Source organism: Zootoca vivipara, chromosome 4 (genome assembly GCF_963506605.1).
Source record: "Zootoca vivipara chromosome 4, rZooViv1.1, whole genome shotgun sequence".
Classification (NCBI taxonomy): Eukaryota; Metazoa; Chordata; class Lepidosauria; order Squamata; family Lacertidae; genus Zootoca; species Zootoca vivipara.
In genome coordinates, this window is record NC_083279.1 from 85375338 (window position 1) to 85395576 (window position 20239).

General features: G+C 43.4%; 1 protein-coding gene across 1 annotated transcript; it reads right to left on the reverse strand.

The window, feature by feature from the left end:
• Positions 1-1311: 1311 nt before the first annotated feature.
• On the reverse strand, positions 1312-19477 carry LOC132592041 (contactin-5-like). Its single transcript, XM_060274009.1, has 4 exons — positions 19369-19477; positions 17677-17901; positions 2949-3072; positions 1312-1495 (listed from the first exon to the last, which is right to left on the reverse strand). Exons 1-4 carry the CDS (start codon positions 19475-19477, stop codon positions 1312-1314), a joined length of 642 nt encoding a protein of 213 aa, XP_060129992.1.
• Positions 19478-20239: the final 762 nt, after the last annotated feature.

Here is a 20239-nt window from a genome sequence, read left to right on the forward strand (position 1 = left end):
CCTGGACCCCTGCCTTGACCCCATGTTCCCTGCTTTCACCTACAGCCCCACAAGAGTGAAGGTAGTTTCAGGCCCAGCAAGCAGTTCAGAACCAGCAGAGGACTTCACCTCTCAACTGTTGCCTGCTTGGGGAAATGGAGAAGCCAGAAAAGAACCAGGTGTGCATTGGGACTGAGCAGATGAACAGCAAAGAGGAGGAGCTATCTGTGAGGACTCTCCTGGGCCTTCGTTGGGATAGTAGATCCCCGCTAAGTTATCATATGGCAGCTCTGCATTGTTCCACTCCCAGGCATGGGGAACAAACAGTGGACAGTAAGACACTGGGAAACTGCTCATTATTTGACCACCTAAGTCCCAAAGGTGTAAATTCTAACTGAACCTGCTTGTTCCACTCAGAACCTCAAGAGGGATTATTTCCAGAGTGCCTCAATGCCCTGCTGCCATCAGAATATTAATGGTTAGTGGGGGGGGGGGAGAGAGAGTGAAGGAAGGAAAATGTTATATGGGCAAGCTTCAGGTTGTGAAAATTCTTATCTCAAGGGAGTAGCATGAAAGCCACTTGCTCTTGCCAGTCTAGTTGCCTTCCAACTCATGGAGGGTGACCTTCTGAAGTGGGTGGTTTCCTTTGCTTGTGGAAGCTCCCTGGACATTTCAGAACCCCAATATTTCAGCAGGTCTTAGGTCTGTTATGAACATAAGAAGCTGTGTTATACTGAGTAAGACCACTGGTCACTATAACTCAGTGCTGACTACCTTGGCTGGTAATGACTCTCCAGGATTTCAGACCATGGTCTCTTCTGGTCCTACCTGGAGATGCTGAAGACTGAACCCGGGACCTTCTGTATGGAAAGCAGATGCTCTACCACTGAGGTACGGCCTTTCTGGCCTTGATTCAGATTTATCCATGCCACTGTCATAACATGAAGTGGTATTTCATTATATAGTTCTTCTTTGATACATGAAGCGTTTCTCCACCAATGGCAACAGAACTACAGAAAACCACCAAGTATAAGAAACCTGTAAATAAACCACAGTACTTGCTTGGGTGGCTGTATTGGGTGGTCATTATATGAAAGCTGTTTCCAGCATTCTACATAATCCAGCTAAGTTGTAAACTGGGCCCTGGCTGAGACCATAGGAAGCCAATTACTTAGGAGATGCAAGATACGGCTGACGGCAGACAGACCAGATGCCACAACCCTTCCAACACTTCCCAGTGCAAAGCCTTCATTATTCAGGAAGTGGTATAATATCATTATTCAAATATGGATGATAAAAAATATATATGGTAAGGTGATGAATAGTGTATGGCTACTCACATGCAAACTGAAGTGTAGCTTCTCTGCTCAGTATGCTGCCAAACATGTTGGTGGTAAAGCACTGATACTGCCCAGAATCTTTTGTTTCGCTGGGGTTATTGATGATAATGCTCCCTTCTATCACACTGTACCGGTAATCACTTTCGGTGTCTATCTCTGTTCCATTCCGGAGCCATCTTGGGAGGAAAGCAGAGAAAGTGGTCTGAGAGGGGTCCATTTCAAGGCAACGTAGAAGATGTAAACACAGTGCTCATGTAATTGTAAGAACAACCCTTCTCAGGTGTTGCTTTCTGAAAGTGTGCTAACACTCAAGGGGGAGCCATGGGAAAAATCACCATCCCCTGTTACCAATCTGGCTGCCTTCCAACTCACAGCGACCTTCTGAAGCGTGGTGCTTCCTGTACTTGTGGATCCTCCCTGTGCATTTTTGAAATATACTCGGAGTCGAGAGTGAATTTCATGCTCTTTATTCAGCTCGTAGTCATCAAGGAGAAGAAGAATGCCCTTTTCCCAAAATCATCTGCTTATATACATTATTTACACAATGGGCTTTGCGTGATTGGCTACTTCAGGGCTACACCTGTGGGCCAATCAGTTTGTGGATTGACTTCTGCCAGCCGCCTGATTGGCTGCTCCTGCAGGCCAATCAGGTTGCAGATTCACTTCCACCTGAAGTTGGATTGGGTGGCTCCTGCGGACCAATCAGACTGCTGATTCTGGATCCTATTGTTCCATGATTCAGCTCAGTACATAAAAATTTTAGAACTCTAAAAATGAATTCTTTGTTTTTGTTCACTTATCTTCATGGTTCTATCCTAATTTGAAAACTAAAAAAAAATGGAGCAAAAGAGACAGAGAATCCTAATATTCTGGTAGCTCCATCGGTAGAGCGTGAAGACTCTGCATCTCAGGGTCATGGGTTCGAGCCCCACGTTGGGCAAGAGGTTCCTGCTTTGCAAGTGGGGTGGGCTAGATGACCCTTGGGTTACTTCCAACTCTGTGGTTCTGTGATTCTGGTTCCAGGAAGCTCCTCACTTCAGATAGTCAACCTCCATGAACTGGCAGGTGATGGAAACGGCAAATGGGGGCATTTGGAACTAGATTGCTACCCTCTCTCATCTGCTAACTTAACATGTTAACTGAACACCTGAAGAAGGCTATCAATTTATTTATTATATGGATAAAAATATTTCTGCACTGCCAATATCATAAAAATATCATGGTGGTGTGGCAAAAATAAAGCAGAAAGCACCATTAAAATCAGTATAAATCATCAGCTTTAAAAAGTATTCAGGAGACTCCTGAAGGTCAACAGAAAGGATGTCTGCCGAATCTCTGCTGGAAGAGCATTCCACAGCATGGGAACAGTGACATTAAATGCCCTGTTTCTTGCTGAGGCCATTCAGGCCTCTGGATCACATTCCATACCTGTGTAATTAACATAACCTTTTTGTGAAACAATTAGACACGACGCAGAAAATCGATGGTCAAAATCACCTGCTTTTTTAAATTATAAAAAACAGTTTAAGAGTACATACCAAAGGCACAAAGCCACATATATAGTTCAGAAATACTTCTGGATCAAATAACCAACCGAGGGAGAATGAATCCGGCAAGCATTTTGCTTACCTGTAGGTTGGTGCTGGGTTCCCTCGTGCTTGACAGGTGAGGGATACTTTCTTCTCATCTGAATCCATGGGGAAAATTACATTGTCAGGCTCTTGTATAAACACCGGCCCATAATCGACACTCTCTGTGAGGAGAGAAAGGACATTTTTCCCCCAGAGGTCAGAGCGAGAGCTTTGTATTAGCCTTGCACAGTACGTTTTTTTGGGGGGGAGGGGGGCATGCTTGAGTTATTTCAGACATGGTTCATACATGCACGCTCCTTCCTCGATTCCTGGCTCGGCAAGTAGAAATGTAGAATCATAGATCTGGAAGGGACCGCGAAGGTCCTCTAGTCCAACCCCCTGCAGTGCAGGAATCTTTTTTGCCCAGTGTGGGGCTCAAGCCCATGACCCTGAGATTAAAAGTCTTATGCTCTACCAGCTGAGCTATCCCAGTGATGTGAAAAGGCTACATCACAGCCCAATACAAGAAGAGCTTGTTGAGTCACACCAATGTCCCATCTAGTCCAGCATCCCGTCCTCACAATGGCCAAACCAAATGTCTGTGGAAAGCTGGCCATGAGCACAATAGTACTCTGCCCACCTGTGATGTCAAGCAACTGGTATTCAGAGGCATGAACACCCCTGGCTCTGGAGGTAAAGCACAGCCTTTGATAGACTTGCCCTCCGTGAATTTGCCTAATCCTTTTAAAAAGATGTATGTTTATTATTTCTCAAGAGTGGAACTGCTAAAAGTCAACAAGATGCACAAATCAATCAGAGGAAAACAACCTCTCCCATAACTGGGCCTTCTCGGTGGTGGCGCCTGCCCTGTGGAACGCCCTCCCAACAGATGTCAAAGAGGAAAACAACTACCAGACTTTTAGAAGACATCTGAAGGCAGCCGTGTTCAGGGAGGCTTTTAATGTTTAATAGATTATTGTGTTTTATTTTTCTGTTGGAAGCCGCCCAGAGTGGCTGGGGAAACCCAGCCAGATGGGCGGGGTATAAATAATAAATTGTTATTGTTATTGTTATTAGGGTGAAATTCAGAAGTTGCTTAAATCATCTTCTTCATATTCAACATTAAGAAGTAAATGTGGAGCAATGGGCCAGGTCACTGATAGTTTTCTTCTCCATAAATATGTCTGACCTCTTTTAAAGCCACCCCAGTTGGTGGCCATCACTGTAAGTTCCATAGTGTAGCTACACATTTCATGAAAAACCTTATTTTCTGTATCCTGAGTCTTCCAACATTCAGCTTCATTGGGTATCCATGAGTTTTAGTGTTAGGAGAGATGGAGAAAAACTATTCACCATCCATTTTCTCCATACCATGAATAATTTCATGAACTCCTTTTCCCTAAACTAAAAAAGCCCAAACCTGCAATCATTCCTCACAGGGGAGTTGTTCAACGGAGGGGAGAAAACAAGAGAGACTTGTGCGAGGCTCTCTGAAGTCTAACAAAGGCATTTTGGCATCAGGTTTTGTTGGTGAGCGTTTGAAGATTGCTTATCTGGGACTGCTAGATGTCCAGGAAAACACAACAACCATCGGCTTAGTTTCCTTCCACACCTTGAGGTGTTTTAACATGCAAAAAGATCAGCGTAAGGGCAGGACTGGTATTGAGGTTCTCCAATACTACTACCCTTGAGGACACCTCAACCTGCTTGGTCTCTGGGCAGCAGGGTTGATGGCCCAGTCGCAGCATCTCTAATCTGCCTCCTGCTCAACTCCATAGCTCTCCCATCCCAATAACAATAGTAGTAATTATCTCTATTTCAAAGGAACACATGCATAATAGGTGATACAATATGCTTCCTTTTTCTTCGTCAGAGGGGACAGAAGGCTGAAGAAGAAGAGGAGGAGGAGGAGGAGGAGGAGGAGGAGTTTGGATTTGATATCCCGCTTTATCACTACCCTGTTGTTGTTGTTTAGTCGTTTAGTCGTGTCCGACTCTTCATGACCCCATGGACCAGAGCACGCCAGGCACTCCTGTCTTGCACTGCCTCCCGCAGTTTGGTCAAACTCATGTTCATAGCTTCGAGAACACTGTCCAACCATCTCGTCCTCTGTCGTCCCCTTCTCCTAGTGCCCTCAATCTTTCCCAACACCAGGGTCTTTTCCAAGGATTCTTCTCTTCTCATGAGGTGGCCAAAGTATTGGAGCCTCAGCTTCACAATCTGTCCTTCCAGTGAGCACTCAGGGCTGATTTCCTTCAGAATGGATAGGTTTGATCTTCTTGCAGTCCATGGGACTCTCAAGAGTCTCCTCCAGCACCATAATTCCCCTTCATGGATCAATGTCTTGTCGTAGCGAAGGGGCTTGAATAACTCAGAGAAGCTATGAGCTATGCTATGCAGGGCCACCCAAGATGGACAGGTCATAGTGGAGAGTTTTGACTAAACGTGATCCACCTGGAGAAGGAACTGGCAAGCCACTCCAGTATCCCTGCCAAGAAAACTCCATGGACAAATACAACAGGCATATCACTACCCTAAGGAGTCTCAAAGCGGCTAACATTCTCCTTTCCCTTCCTCCCCCACAACAAACACTCTGTGAGGTGAGTGGGGCTGAGAGACTTCAGAGAAGTATGACTAGCCCAAGGTCACCCAGCAGCTGCATGTGGAGGAGCGGAGACGCGAACCTGGTCCCCCAGATTATGAGTCTACCGCTCTTAACCACCACACCACACTGGCTGACATCAGGTGTTGGCATTGTGGGACATTTGCTGAGGCCCACACCCTGCCAGGGCTCCCTGGATCCTCCAGCTCCCCTCCCTGGTGTTGCTACTAGCTCACCTGCCCTCTCCAAGCATGGCAAAAATGAAAACACAGAAGACCACTGATCTTGCCCTCTCCCGCTGGTCAGTGTTGTAAATTGGACCCAGCAGGAAAGGGTAAGCAAATGTGGTGAGAAGCGAGCACCTAGCTCAAGGTTTCCCAAACTTGGGTCTCCAGCTGTTTCTGGACTACAGTTCCCATCGCCCCTGACCACTGGTCCTGCTAGCTAGGGATGATGGGAGCTGTAGTCCCCAAACAGCTGGAGACCCAAGTTTCAGAAACGCTGATCTAGCCTATGGTGAGGCATCTGCTTTTCATACAGAAGTTCTCCAGTTCTATCCCCAGAATCTCCAGGCAGGGCTAGGGATGTCACACAGAGCTGTGGTCAGTCAGTGGAGACCACACTGAGGTAGAGGAACCAATTGTCTGACTCAGTCTGAGGCAGCTTCCTATGGTTCCCTAGAAATGGAGCCAGCATTGCTCCTGGCAGTGGTTTTACTTGGTGGCAGTGGTGCGTAGCGAGGATCTGCTATTCTAAACCTCCCACAATGCCTCAGTTCAATGCTATATGAGACACTGTGGAAGATGACTCACTGCATTAGGAACAGAGACGGGCAAGCATGAGTGCAGAAGGGCTCTGTCAGCTGCCCAAAGGTACCACACACTGAAATTAGGCCTGCATTTGCTTGTTGATTAACCTCCATGTGGGGAAATGCCTCACCATTTGAATTTCTACCTTGTCACACAGCTGCTCAGACTCAGGAGGAGGGTGGAAATGGCAACATTAACTATCCAGGAACAAGGTAAAGCTTTTTTACAGCACTTTGCATAATCACTGCTCTATAACGATCAAATAATTTGCTTCGTAACTTTTGGTGTCTAATTCCCGTGACATGGATGCTCTTAAACAAGCCAGCGATTTTCATCTGCTAATTTGGAAGGTTTTCACTTATGCACCAAAATACCCTTGTGCATAAGTGTTGCATGATTGGGCTCTTTTGCTTCTCAGCAGACATAATGATTCAGATCAATCCTTGTCAATTTGGGACCTCATAGGAGCATGAAGGGGGTAGCTAGGAAATTACAGATATGAATATCAGCAATCTATCTACAGGAGACTCATAGGAAGACATCTGCAGATATTTATTTTCCATTACATTGCTACTCCACCCATCTTCAAACGAGCAGCATGGCCTACAACATCTGAAAACAGCACCACAGACAAAATGTGCAACAATCCTGAAAATCCATTCATGTGAAAGGTACAGCTTGCTATTTTTAAAAGCAGGAGGTTCTAGTTATGAGCCTCCTCAGGAACAAATCCCATCAAATTCAGTGCTGCTTTCTCTCAGTTAAGCATGAATAAGACTTTAGCCTGAAATTTATGTCCGGAACTATGCACCTTATTACGTAATGTCTAGAATCAAGTTTTCTGTATTCTACAATGATTTTTAATTAAAACTTGCACACACATGTTTGAAAGCATTAGGAACATACAGGCTTTTGTCATTGCAAATGCATTTGTCTTTAAGGTGTCATGAGATTCACAGGTTTTCTTCCTGCTACAAACCTGTCACATAGTTTGGCCACATTCCCACCTTACCTTCAAATTGCTATGATGCCACTTTAAACCATCATGGGTTTCCCTCCAAGAACCCTGGGAACTGTAGTTTGTTAAGGGTGGCGAGAGTTGTTAAGAGAGAACCCTATCATGTAGCTACAATTCCCAGAGTTCTCCATGAATAGAGATTGATTATTATTATTATTTTTTGCTCTTGACAGTGGAAATACTACTACTACTACTACTACTACTACTACTACTACACATATGTGTTGGAGAGAGCACACACACATTGTTAGCCTCCATCTATCTCAACGGACAATGGAGTGATGTAAAGCCACTGCATTAGCCGCACCAAACTGACCTCCCCAAGACATAAGCCTGGGCAGTGTGTATGGAGGTCCTGGGCTGCTCAGACAACAAAACCCTGCTCTCAGCCTTGCTTATGTGGTCCAAAGGAAAGGAGAGCAATACGTTTGGCACCAGCTTGGCTGCAGGAGTTGCCCTGCATATAAGGCACTATCCAGCCGTCCTATGGACTTCACTCAGGATGAGTGTTGTCATCTAAATGTCAAATCAATGTACATGGAATTATTCCCCCTCCAACTTACAAAGTAAGGGTGTACTCTGGGGAGAGTCCCCTTGCCCCCAAATTCTTCCTCTTGTTTTATAATGTAAAGCAAGGTCGTTTTGAATTTCTGTGCTAATTTTGTTCCATGGTTCCACCATCTGCATTTCTCAGACCGACCAAGGTGCTGAAAGCTTGCTCATTCTTTGAAGTGGAACACTCTAATCCCTTCCTCTTGATTAAGTGATGGTTGATTGCTGAAATTTACTTTAATGCGTTTTTCTTCTTCACAAAAATGGGAACGTAGTTTAAGAACAATACTTTTTTCCTCAGAGCAATCAGTTTGCTCGGGAGTCTCCAAGTTGGAAAAGCCAGTCATGGTCTCAGGAAGCGAGCATGTTAATGTGGCTTTTAAAGCATGACTCTGGCAGTTTTAGTAGTAGTAGTAACTGTAATTATAAGTATAATGCCTTTTGAACAAGTGACTATTTCTCACCCCATGCTACAATTCTAAATTGGTAGTGTGGGAATGTGCATGGGTCCTGAAAGGAAGCAAATCAGTATAAAAAATTATGAGTTCCCATTGAAAATAGTTTCACCTCCTCCTCCCCCAAGTGATTTTCTACAGTGCTCAATTCTGAGCTGAGCTGAGGGAAGTTCACTTATCACTGGTGCAGATCATCCTCAGTAAAAGTGTTCTAACACCCATTCTGAGAGATTTATCTATTTTGTTTTAGGGCTGAGTCAAAATGGCCGCTCCACAATATTTATGGGTTGCAAAACTAGAGGGGTACTCAGTATTCTTGTGGCGGAGAGAGCAGTAGAGTCCTCCAACAATTTTTTCCTCAGAAAATTCTCTTTTCCAAATGTTAAACTCACTTAATGTCCAGTGACTGGAGTGGGAAGCATAGGTGTAAAGCCACTTCCTTCCTTCAACAATAGTCAAATAATGTTAAAAAAATTCCTTCAGTAGCACCTTAAAGACCAACTAAGTTTATATTTTGGTATGAGCTTTCGTGTACATGCACACTTCTTCAGAGGAAGAAGTGTGCATGCACACGAAAGCTCATACCAAAATATAAACTTAGTTGGTCTTTAAGGTGCTACTGAAGGAATTTTTTTATTTTGCTTCGACTCAGACCAACACGGCTACCTACCTGTAACTCAAATAATGTTGAAAGATATTAAAACTGGATCAACATTTGTGCCCAAAAATTCATGGAAGGGAAATTTGGGAGGCCATTTTGCCAAATATTTTCCAGGGTGTTCTTTAACAGTTCAGGAGGAGACTGAAAATGAATGTTTTAAATAATAATAATAATAATAATAATAATAATAATAGGGCAGAAAATACTCTTCTGATAAATTTAATCTCTTCTCCACCGCACCACATGGTTGTCTCAAGGCTGAGGAGAAGGACTGGCCCCTCTTGATCATTGTCCTGGCTGGGGCTGATGGGACTTGTAATCATTTATTTATTAAATTTGTATACTGCCCTATATCTGTAGATCTCACAACATAAACATCTGAAGGAGATGGTGCCAGTGTATCACAGGCTCCCATTAGAGTTGGAGGGGAAATTCTTCCAGAGAACAAAGAAGCAGAAAGCTGGACCAGATAAACCAGCTAAGCCCACCACTACCACATAATAACTCATGAAAAATGAGCAATAGCAGAAGGCTTTTGTGGACAACAAGGGGAGGCTGATGGGCAACATTGTGCCTATAGTTCACATTTAGGACCGCAGATTTATACCCTCAAGCACTGAGAGGCTTGATGATGCTATTCCTCAAACACTGACTGATGGTGACTGCTTGGAAATTATCCAAGAGGTTTTTTTAAGCAGAGGAATCAGCTGCCATCTTTTGGCCCCAATGCCGTCCTATGTTAAGAATATAAGAACGTAGGAACAGCCTGATGGATCAGACCAATAGTTTTCACAGTAGCCTATGGGAAATTAGCTTTAAAAAATAATAATGGCAAAACCAGAATTACAACTCATTAAATAAATAGATGCCAGGGCAGAGGAATTAAATCTGTACCCCCGCTCAAAAATTCTCCAAGCTGCCTGCTCATCGACTTTTATTCTCTATCTTTCACGCCAATATGTGAGCAAGAATGTAAAATGGGAAGGGATATTAATAGGTTATAAAGAGTCATGGCAAGGATGTTGATACATAATAAATCAAAGACATCCCTTAACAAAGACAGATCTGTTGAGAAATAGATATAGACAGGCATATGCCATCACTTACGACTGTAATTTCCCAAGGGCAGAATCCCCCCCTCCTGTTCTTCATCAGGACTTTTAGAAACACCTGTCCGTATTTTTAATAATAATAATAATAATATAAAAAACCCAATTTCTGAAACTCGGCAACGCCAGTACCTGCTATTGTCACAATGGTGTGTCTCACGGGACTCTGTCGATTTTAAATACACCTCTGTGCTTACTAGAATCATAGAATCATAGAGTTGGAAGAGACCACAAGGGCCATCCAGTCCAACCCTCTGCCAAGCAGGAAACACCATCAAAGCATTCCTGACAGATGGCTGTCAAGCCTCTGCTTAAAGACTTCCAAAAAAAGAGACCCCATCACACTCCTTGGCAGCAAATTCCACTGCCGAAGAGCTCTTACTGTCAGGAAGTTCTTCCTAATATTTAGGTGGAATCTTCTTCCTTGAAGTTTGAATCCATTGCTCCGTGTCCACTTTTCTGGAGCAGCAGAAAACAACCTTTCTCCCTCCTCTATATGACATCATTTTATATATTTGAACATGGCTATCATATCACCCCTTAACCTTCTCTTCTCCAGGCTAAACATACCCAGCTCTCTCTAATGAGCCGTTCCTCATAAGACATCGTTTCCAGACCTTTGACCATTTTGGTTGCCCTCTTCTGGACACGTTCCAGCTTGTCAGTATCCTTCTTGAGCTGTGGTGCCCAGAACTGGACACAGTACTCCAGGTGAGGTCTGACCAGAGCAGAATACAGTGGTACTATTACTTCCCTTGATCTAGACACTATACTCCTATTGATGCAGCCCAGAATTGCATTGGCTTTTTAAGCTGCTGCATCACACTGTTGACTCATGTCAAGTTTGTGGTCTACCAGGACTCCTAGATCCTTTTCACATGTACTGCTCTCAAGCCAGGTGACCAGAGTTTTCCTTTTTACTAGTTTTACTAGTTTTCCTTTTTGCAGAGGGTACTTGTGGAAGGTACCTACAAAAGCTTCCTTCACACACTCACACACACACACCCTGCCTCATGGAAACTGCTGATGTTTTGAATGAACTGAAAACCTCATAGTTCTAGTTACAGGTAGGTAGCCGTGTTGGTCTGAGTCGAAACAAAATAAAAAAATCCCTTCAGTAGCATGTTAAAGACCAACTAAGTTTTTATTTTGGTATGAGCTTTCGTGTGCATGCACACTTCATCAGATACACAGAAACAGAAGTAAGCAGACCCTTATGTCTATTCAGAGGGTGGGGGTGGGGGTGATGGGAATGGGTGGTGGGCTGATAGGAGTGGTAAACCTGTTCATGACTGTTAACGACTGTTAATGACTGCAATTGTGTACCAGAGCCTGCAATAAACCCAGATGCCAAGTTTGCTGCCACATACACCCGGACAACACCATTACTGGCCCCAACAACATCCAACATACCATCTCAGGACTATTTAATTGCTCATCTTCTAACATTGTGTATGCCATCAAATGCCAACAGTGCCCTTCAACTCTCTATATTGGACAAACAGGGCAAACCCTACGCCAAAGGATAAATGGACATAAATCTGACACCAGGAACCACAAGACAGAGAAACCAGTAGGAGAACACTTCAATCTCCCAGGACATTCTATACAAGATCTCAAAGCAGTTGTTTTATTACAGAAAAATTTCAGAAACAGACTGGAAAGAGAAGTTGCTGAATTGCAACTCATCAACAAGCTTAAAACCATGGAGCCACCTGGAATGAACAGAGACATAGGATTCTTATCTCATTATACATGATCAAGCTTTCCTTAGCACCTCAGCCCTTGCTTTCCCCCCGCAAGACCAATTGCAGTCATTAACAGACCAATTGCAGTCATTAACATTTCCCATTGCCCCCACCCCCCACCCTCTGAATAGACATAAGGGTCTGGTTACTTCTGTTTCAGTGTATCTGATGAAGTGTGCATGCACACGAAAGCTCATACCAAAATAAAAACTTAGTTGGTCTTTAACGTGCTACTGGAGGATTTTTTTTTATTTTGATAACCTCATATTTACCATACTTTCCCATGTATTAGACTCCAAAATAAAGTTTAAAAATGGGGGGAGGTCATCTTATACATGGGTAGTGCAGAGGGGGGACGGGTGATTGGTTGCATCCGCAAGCAGGATCTAGCGATTGGGTGGGTGAATGGCATCTGCTGCAAGGGCTGCTTTGGATTGGCTGCTGCTTTGTCAAATGGGTGGGTTATTAGTTGATGTGGCAGCCCTTGGCTGCCGCTTCTACAATTTGCCTCGCGTCGCTTGCGATTGTTCGTGTTTGCCAGTTTGGGGGGGGGTGATATTTGGTTCAGCATCCCCACCCCACCCCAAAATTGCTCAACAACCATGGGCATCCCCCCAAAAAATCCCAACAACTCTGGTGAATTCTCCCCCCCAAAAAAGCTCAACAACTCTGTGCCATCTCCCCCCATTTCCTTAAATACATGGGGGCGTCTTATAGACCAGGCATTGGCAATCTTGGCCCTCCATGTGTTTTGAGACTACAATTCCCATCATTCCTGATCACTGGTCCTGTTAGCTAGGGATGATGGGAGTTGTAGTCCGAAAACGGCTGGAGGGCTGAGTTTGCCTATGCCTGTTACAGATGGGAAAGTACGGTAGCTTTTCTCCCTCTCTCACAACCCTAGAACTCACGGATGCCCAATGAAGCCGCATGTCAGAAGATTCCGGAAAGAACCATTTCACACAGCACATACCATAGCTGAAGTATAGAACTTGCTCCCATAGGAGGCAGCAATGGCCACCAAATTGGATGGCTTTAAAAAGAGGATTTGACAAACTCATTGGAAAGCCTGTCGGTGGCCATTAGGCATGATTGATGGCTGTGCATTGTCTTCACAATCTGAGACAGTAGTGCTTCTAATAATAGTTGCCAGAAGCCCTCTTCTGCTCAGGTTCTCCTTGCAAATTTCCCAGAGGCATCTGGTTGGCCACTGCAAGAACAGGATCCTGGACTAGATGGCCTACTGGCCTGATCTCATAAGGATTTTTTTTTTTTGTTCATGCTGGCTGGGGCTGATGGAGTCTCATCAGGAGTGTCCTACAGCATTTCTCAGAATAATTCTGATATAGACAAAAGCAAGGTTAATTCATTAGAAAGAAGCACATGCCCTTTTCATGTAGTAAAAAAAGAGGAAAAGATAAGTGCTAAGACGGCTCAGAGAAATCAGGTGTTCTCTGAAAATGTTGTTTGACACATCATTTTCACTTTGGTACTCATTCTTTGGATATTTGCCTTCAATTTACTGTTGCTCTGTCTATACGTCAGGTGATTCCTCCTCAGGGTCTTTCAATTAACCTTCATTACTGGGGAAAGAGACAGTCTGATCTCTTAATCAGCTCTGAAATTCTCGGTGTAATGTGTACAGAAAGCAACATAAAAATATTGCAGTGTTTTAAAGGACACATCGATGTCTGCTATAGATCTCCAAGCCAGACTGAAGGCTTTGGAGGACGCTTTCCTACAGCAGATTACCAAACATTCAAAAGGGAGAGATATATCGTAGTCCTGGGAGACAACCACTGAGATATACTAACCTAATAAATAGCAATAAATAATAATAACTACCCTGATATTTGTTAGAACTCAAACTCTGCCAAGAATGAACTATAGCAGGCATCCCCAAACTGCAGCCCTCCAGATGTTTTGGCCTACAACTCCCATGATCCCTAGCTTACAGGACCAGTGGTCAGGGATGATGGGAATTGTAGTCCAAAACATCTGCAGGGCCGAAGTTTGGGAATGCCTGAAGTATAGGGATATGGAGTATAGGATATATGGAAAGAAGCCTTCTGGCAGCTCTTAAAATACTGGGCAGTTCACCAATGTCTACCTTATTTCCATCAGGAGTAATAATAATAATAATAATAATAATAATAATAATAATAATAATAATAATAATAAATTATTTATAACACGCCCATCTGGCTGGGCTTCCCCAGCCACTCTGGGCAGCTTCGAACAAAATATTAAAATACAGTAATCCATCAAACATTAAAAGCTTCCCTAAACAGGGCTGCCTTCAGATGTCTTCTAAAAGTTTGGTAGTAGTTGTTCTCTTTGACATCTGGTGGGAGGGCGTTCCACAGGGCGGGTGCCACTACCAAGAAGGCCCTCTGCCTGGTTCCCTGTAACTTGGCTTCTCGCAGCGAGGGAACCGCCAGAAGGCCCTTGGCGCTGGACCTCAGCAGATCCTGCAACCACTATTCCTGCCCACAGGGTGCTCCTTAAGAATGCTATGTTGTCATTGGGCTCAGCTCTAAGAGCTCTGAAACTCATTTTGTTCATGAACCTAGAGTTATTTAACTGCTGCAATTGCATTTTATGGTATATTTACTCTGAGAGCTTTGTGATATTTGTTGTTATATTACCTAGTGTTTGTATTTAATCTGCCACCTGTTTTTATAGTGGTGTTTCCCCCCCTTTTTGTTGTATGAATGTTGCTAGTCAATTTGAACATTGGGTTTTTTGGGTTTTTTTTTAGGAAGGCAGGATGTGAAAATTGTAAACGAACAGACAGACAAAATTCTCCACCTGCTTCTAATTGAAGAGCCTGATGTACTCGTTTTGACTAGTCTGGGTTACAGATGTACATAATGCCATGGCTCTCCTCGTTGAAGTGGTACAGCTGTTTCTGTCATAAGCAGATATGCCCCCCCCCAATAGCCTTATGGCAGTAACAAGGAACCTGTGCTTCGTTAGCTAGGGCTGATGAAAGTTGGAGTTAGCAACGTCTGAAGGGCCACAGTTTCCCTAACAGTCTGATAAGGCTATGTGGGAACATGTTTGCTTAAAACAACAACCACTTAAAGCACTTAAAAGATATCACTGAAGGCCACAGCTGCCTAGTTGGGGATATTAAATGCCTAGTTCCTAATCCTCAAATGTATAAAAACTTACTTTTACTCCACCCACAACACAAAAATATCTGTGGAGAAGATACTTGAATTGAGGCTCCAATACTTTGGCCACCTCATGAGAAGAGAAGACTCCCTGGAAAAGACCCTGATGTTGGGAAAGATGGAGGGCACTAGGAGAAGGGGACGACAGAGGACGAGATGGTTGGACAGTGTTCTCGAAGCTACGAACATGAGTTTGACCAAACTGCGGGAGGCAGTGCAAGACAGGAGTGCCTGGCGTGCTATGGTCCATGGGGTCACGAAGAGTCGGACACGACTAAACGACTAAAGAAAAAATAAATGTATTGCTTGTTTTAATGTGTACTGCATATAAGAATGTTCCACTGGAGAAGTTACTGTGTTTATATGTTGTTCTTGTATTTAGGCACATGGAGCAGGGGAAATTGGATTTTTTTAAAAAATCTAACTTCATCTACCTGAAATGTCCTTCTACAGCTCAAAATATAAAATGAGATTCTGCGCATTACTGATTTCAGATTGAGCAGAGAGGTATTCATCCACCAATACCTATGACCTGAGAGGTATCCTGACCATCTATAACACTTTTCTAGATGACTAATCAAAGCTATTTTTTTTCTCTAGGTTCTCAAGCAAACAAGACTATGCTGTAGTTTATTAGCTCGCTGTCATACTGGCGACTTGTTTACATAATGCTTCATTTAAAAAAAAAATCTAAGCAGGTTACAAGAAAATAATATAAAATGTTTCCAAATTAGTACTGATAAAATCAACTGACATCAAAAGCAAGTGAGCATAATAAAATCACTAGTCTTAAAACAAGTACACATGATAAAATTGCATGTCTGGGTGGACTTGCTTAAACAAAAAAAAAAAAAAGGTTTTAGCAGGCATCAAAACCAAATCAGCTTTGGGGAGCAATCCTTTGGCAAGATCTGCTGGGATCGGCACATTAGTAAACAATGGATCTCAGCTGGCTGATTCCTGGTTCAGTCAGGCTTGGCCAGCTTTAAGTCCCCAACCCTAGCTCAGGCCAAGATGTGCTGGCTCTCTGGAGCTCAGCCAGCTAAAGCAAAACTGGAGTAAGTCCCCAACAAAAGGGGTATCATGGGGCCATGACAGGGGGCGGGACCAGAGAGGGAACAGATTGGATCCTAAGCCCATTCAGTTCACTCATGTGATCTGTCAACCAGGACTAGAACAGTATATTAAAGGCCTGTTTCCCCTCTACCAGGCTTAGGCAAAGAAGTACCAGCAGCCCCACTGCTGAACAGGGTTTGAAACTGGTGTAACTTTATGCTAGTTTAACTTGTACCAGCTTGCTTTACACCAGCTTCCAGGGCATTAAATTTTTGTCTCACAGTAAGTTCTTGGCCACAGTAACCTTGTGGGAGAGGAGAAGAAATTGGGAAAATGAAGGGACAGAGTTTATGTTGTATATTTTGTATGTGTTCTCTTTTTCTAAAAATTAATAAAAATTATTTAAAAAAAAAAGAAATTGTTTGCACAGTATCTATAGTGCCAATCTTATTTGCAAAGGCAAATTGCTTCTATTTCTGTCCAGGCCACTGTCCATGGACTGACCACTTCATTTCCAACCACATGCATTGAAATAATGCATTAATGAATTTTAAATGTTCACACAAATGAAATAATAAAAATAGAGGCTGCAAAATATTTTAAAAATCATATTCATATTCAATGTGCTGGACTCGACCAGAGGGCAGTTCTTTCTGATTTTCCCTTGCTTGGATTTTAATATGACCTTATCTATTCTACTTTTTCTTCATAGCATATGGATGCTTTTAGGACTATTGATATAAATAATGTGATGATATGATTAAGCTGCATCCCTAAAGAAAGCAAGAGAGAGAGAAGTCTTCGTATTTATCACCTTAAGGATTTTTACACTGGAAAAAAATATGAAGGTGCTCATTATAGAAGACTTCTATAAAACACGTTTGATTGATGATAAAATTAGTTTGATAAATAGAAGCTCATAGTTGCAAACTACTGAACTAGTGTTCTGGAGTCAGTCTGAAAAAATATTGGTGCAAAGGAGAAATATAATAGTTTCCTAACCCATTCTGTATTGATTTTCAAAGATATTGACATAAGTAATATAGAACAGGTTAGGTTGTAATGCAATTTCATTTCATGTTGGTTTTTCCACAGTTATCTTAATTTGACTTCAGTAAGAAAAGAACCTTAGGAAATATGTTGAAAGCATCTGTTTAAAGATTACAGATTTACAGAAAAAGCTTTTATTTTATCTATATATATTTTTGGCTGCGTGTTGTTTATTTAAATTTAGTGGCAGATTCAGAAACAATCCCAATAAAATAAACAACAGACCTAAAGTAGAACTAGAGCTATGCTTTCTCTCTAAGTTGTGGGTGGTTTGGTGGGGCTCAGCCATGGGGCTCACCTGACCTCCCAACAGCTGAGATTGCTGGTTACCAGGAGGCGCACAAGGGCAGTTGGCCAGAATTGGCAGAGGCAATCTGGAGTTCATGCCAGTGTGTTTGCACCATGCCTGCCTTTTCAGCCCCTCACCTCTCCTTCCTGGTTAACAGCAGGAAATTGGTTGCTGGGACATCAGATGATCACCACTGCACCACCCCACAGTCAAATAATGCTCCAAAGGACCCACAAAGGGGGGGGGGAGCAATCATACCATCATGCTTGAAGGCCTCTGCAAAGTGATAGAGGTTTGTCGGCGAGTGATAATGTTGTGGTTCCCCTTGCCAGCTCGGCGAAGAGATGCTTCCCAAAGCAGGGCTGCTTGATCGTTGCCGGCTCTTCGAGTTAATGGCCGATGAGGAGTATGACGAGCTGGCAGACTTGAGCCTTAAGACAGCAGCATATGAAGTAGGGATTCCTGGAACAGCTTTGGAGTATCCTAACAGGCGAAACAAAAGAGAGGGAGGGGGTTACTCTGAGTTGTGGGTGAAATCTTTTAGAACACAGAGTTTTTGTACAAAGCAAAGGTGACCTCCAATCTAGTCTGGGACATCCAACACTTCTTTGCATCCCCATTTATATTAGACCTGGCTACAGTTACACAGGCATTTGTTAAATAATAATAATAATAATAATAATAATAATAATAATAATAATAATATTTCCCCTCTTTATACATCTCATTTTTATATGCCTGTTGTCTTTGTCCATGGAGTTTTCTTGGCAGGGATACTGGAGTGGCTTGCCAGTTCCTTCTCCAGGTGGATCACGTTTAGTCAAAACTCTCCACTATGACCTGTCCATCTTGGGTGGCCCTGCATGGCGTAGCTCATAGCTTCTCTGAGTTATTCAAGCCCCTTCGCCACAACAAGGCATTGATCCATGAAGGGGATCAAACCTATCCATTCTGAAAGAAATCAGCCCTGAGTGCTCACTGGAAGGACAGATCCTGAAGCTGAGGCTCCAATACTTTGGCCACCTCATGAGAAGAGAAGACTCCCTGGAAAAGACCCTGATGTTGGGAAAGATTGAGGGCACTAGGAGAAGGGGACGACAGAGGACGAGATGTTGGACAGTGTCCTCAAAGCTACGAACATGAGTTTGACCAAACTGTGGGAGGCAGTGGAAGACAGGAGTGCCTGGCATGCTCTGGTCCATGGGGTCATGAAGAGCTGGACACGACTAAACGACTAAACAACAACATCTCATTTGGACCATTTAAGGTTTAAGAGCTGTTCCTGAAAACCATGCAGCTGCTTTATTGTACCACCTGCATTGACTGATGACCCTTAAAAAATTGTTTTTTTTTAAAAAATAACTAAATAAATATAGTTTCATCGACTTCCAATAAATGACCCATTGCAAAGTGGAGGTCAGGGTTTGTTCATTATTACCTTTAAAGTCCTGAATTCCAACCTGCTTGAGGGGCTGTTTCCTTCATTGTGAATCTGTTTGTCCTTAAAGCTGAACTGATGTTCTGGGCGTGCCACTGTCTTCTGACTTCCAGATGGTGGCAACATGCAAGGAGGCCTTTTCATCGGCAGCATTCCATCTGTGGAATGTGCTGGCCAAAGAAATGGGGACTGCCTTTCTCTTTAACTTCAGCTGGCATTTGAGGACTTAAGTATGGTAAGACTTCAATTCTGCTGCTGTTTCATCCCAGCCCAGGGATGGCGGTGGTAAGGCATGATGGAGCAGGAAACCCAATGCCACAACTTCTGCCCTGTTGCTCATTCTGGCTGAAGTGGAAGGGAGGGAGGGATAGGCAAAAGACAGCTCTACGCTATGCCATCCTGGAGCTGGTGAAGTGAATGGGTCCAGCGATGGCAATGGGGCCCTCCCCTACCTGGAATGCTTTTGGGGGGCTACCTCAGGCTGTAGGGCAACTGGTGATACTTCTGCTTACCCACTTTCAGGGGATGAAATGGGGAGCTCTGTCCCGATGGAGTGACACTAGCATCACTCTGTGGGTGGAAGGCTGGAAGCGCTGCTCTGCGGTAGGTGGAGGGTGACATCTGCCACCTCCAGTCCCCACAAACGTAGCACAGGGAAGGTTTGTATTGTCCCCTAAGTTATTACCTGTTGGGTTGGCTCTGAGTTGTGTTGTTTTCACTTGTTATTTATTTATTTTAATTTATATGGCTATTATTATTTACTTTTGGTATTGTTCGGTGTACATTTTTAGCTGTTGTATACATAAGATGCCCCCACAGGGCATATCTGGCGGAGGAGAAATTTGGGATCAAAATCTTGTTATAAATAAAAAAAGAAACAAGCATAGCCAAAATGCCACCAACCACAGGGCCATAGGACCATGACAAAGTGAATGGATATCTGCATGAACTGTCCATGGATATGTGAAGATTATTTAAGCCCTCCCATACTGATCATATGGTGCCTAACCCTAACATTATCTTATGCTAAACGCTCTTCCAATAAGCTATGCCCCTTGACCATACAAGAGCACAATAACCATGATATTAATTTAAAAATTCTTATGTCACTATAAACACTAACAATTCAACTATTAAGAGCTCTTTTAAACATGCCGGAAACTACATTGAGTATAAAACTTGCTATGAACTGCTGGCATTAATTCCTAGCTAAAGGTAAAGGGACCCCTGACCATTAGGTCCAGTCATGACCGACTCTAGGGTTGCGTGCTCATCTCACATTATTGGCCAAGGGAGACGGCGTACAGCTTCCAGATCATGTGGCCAGCATGACAAAGCTTCTTCTGGCAAACCAGAGCAGCACACGGAAACGCCGTTTACCTT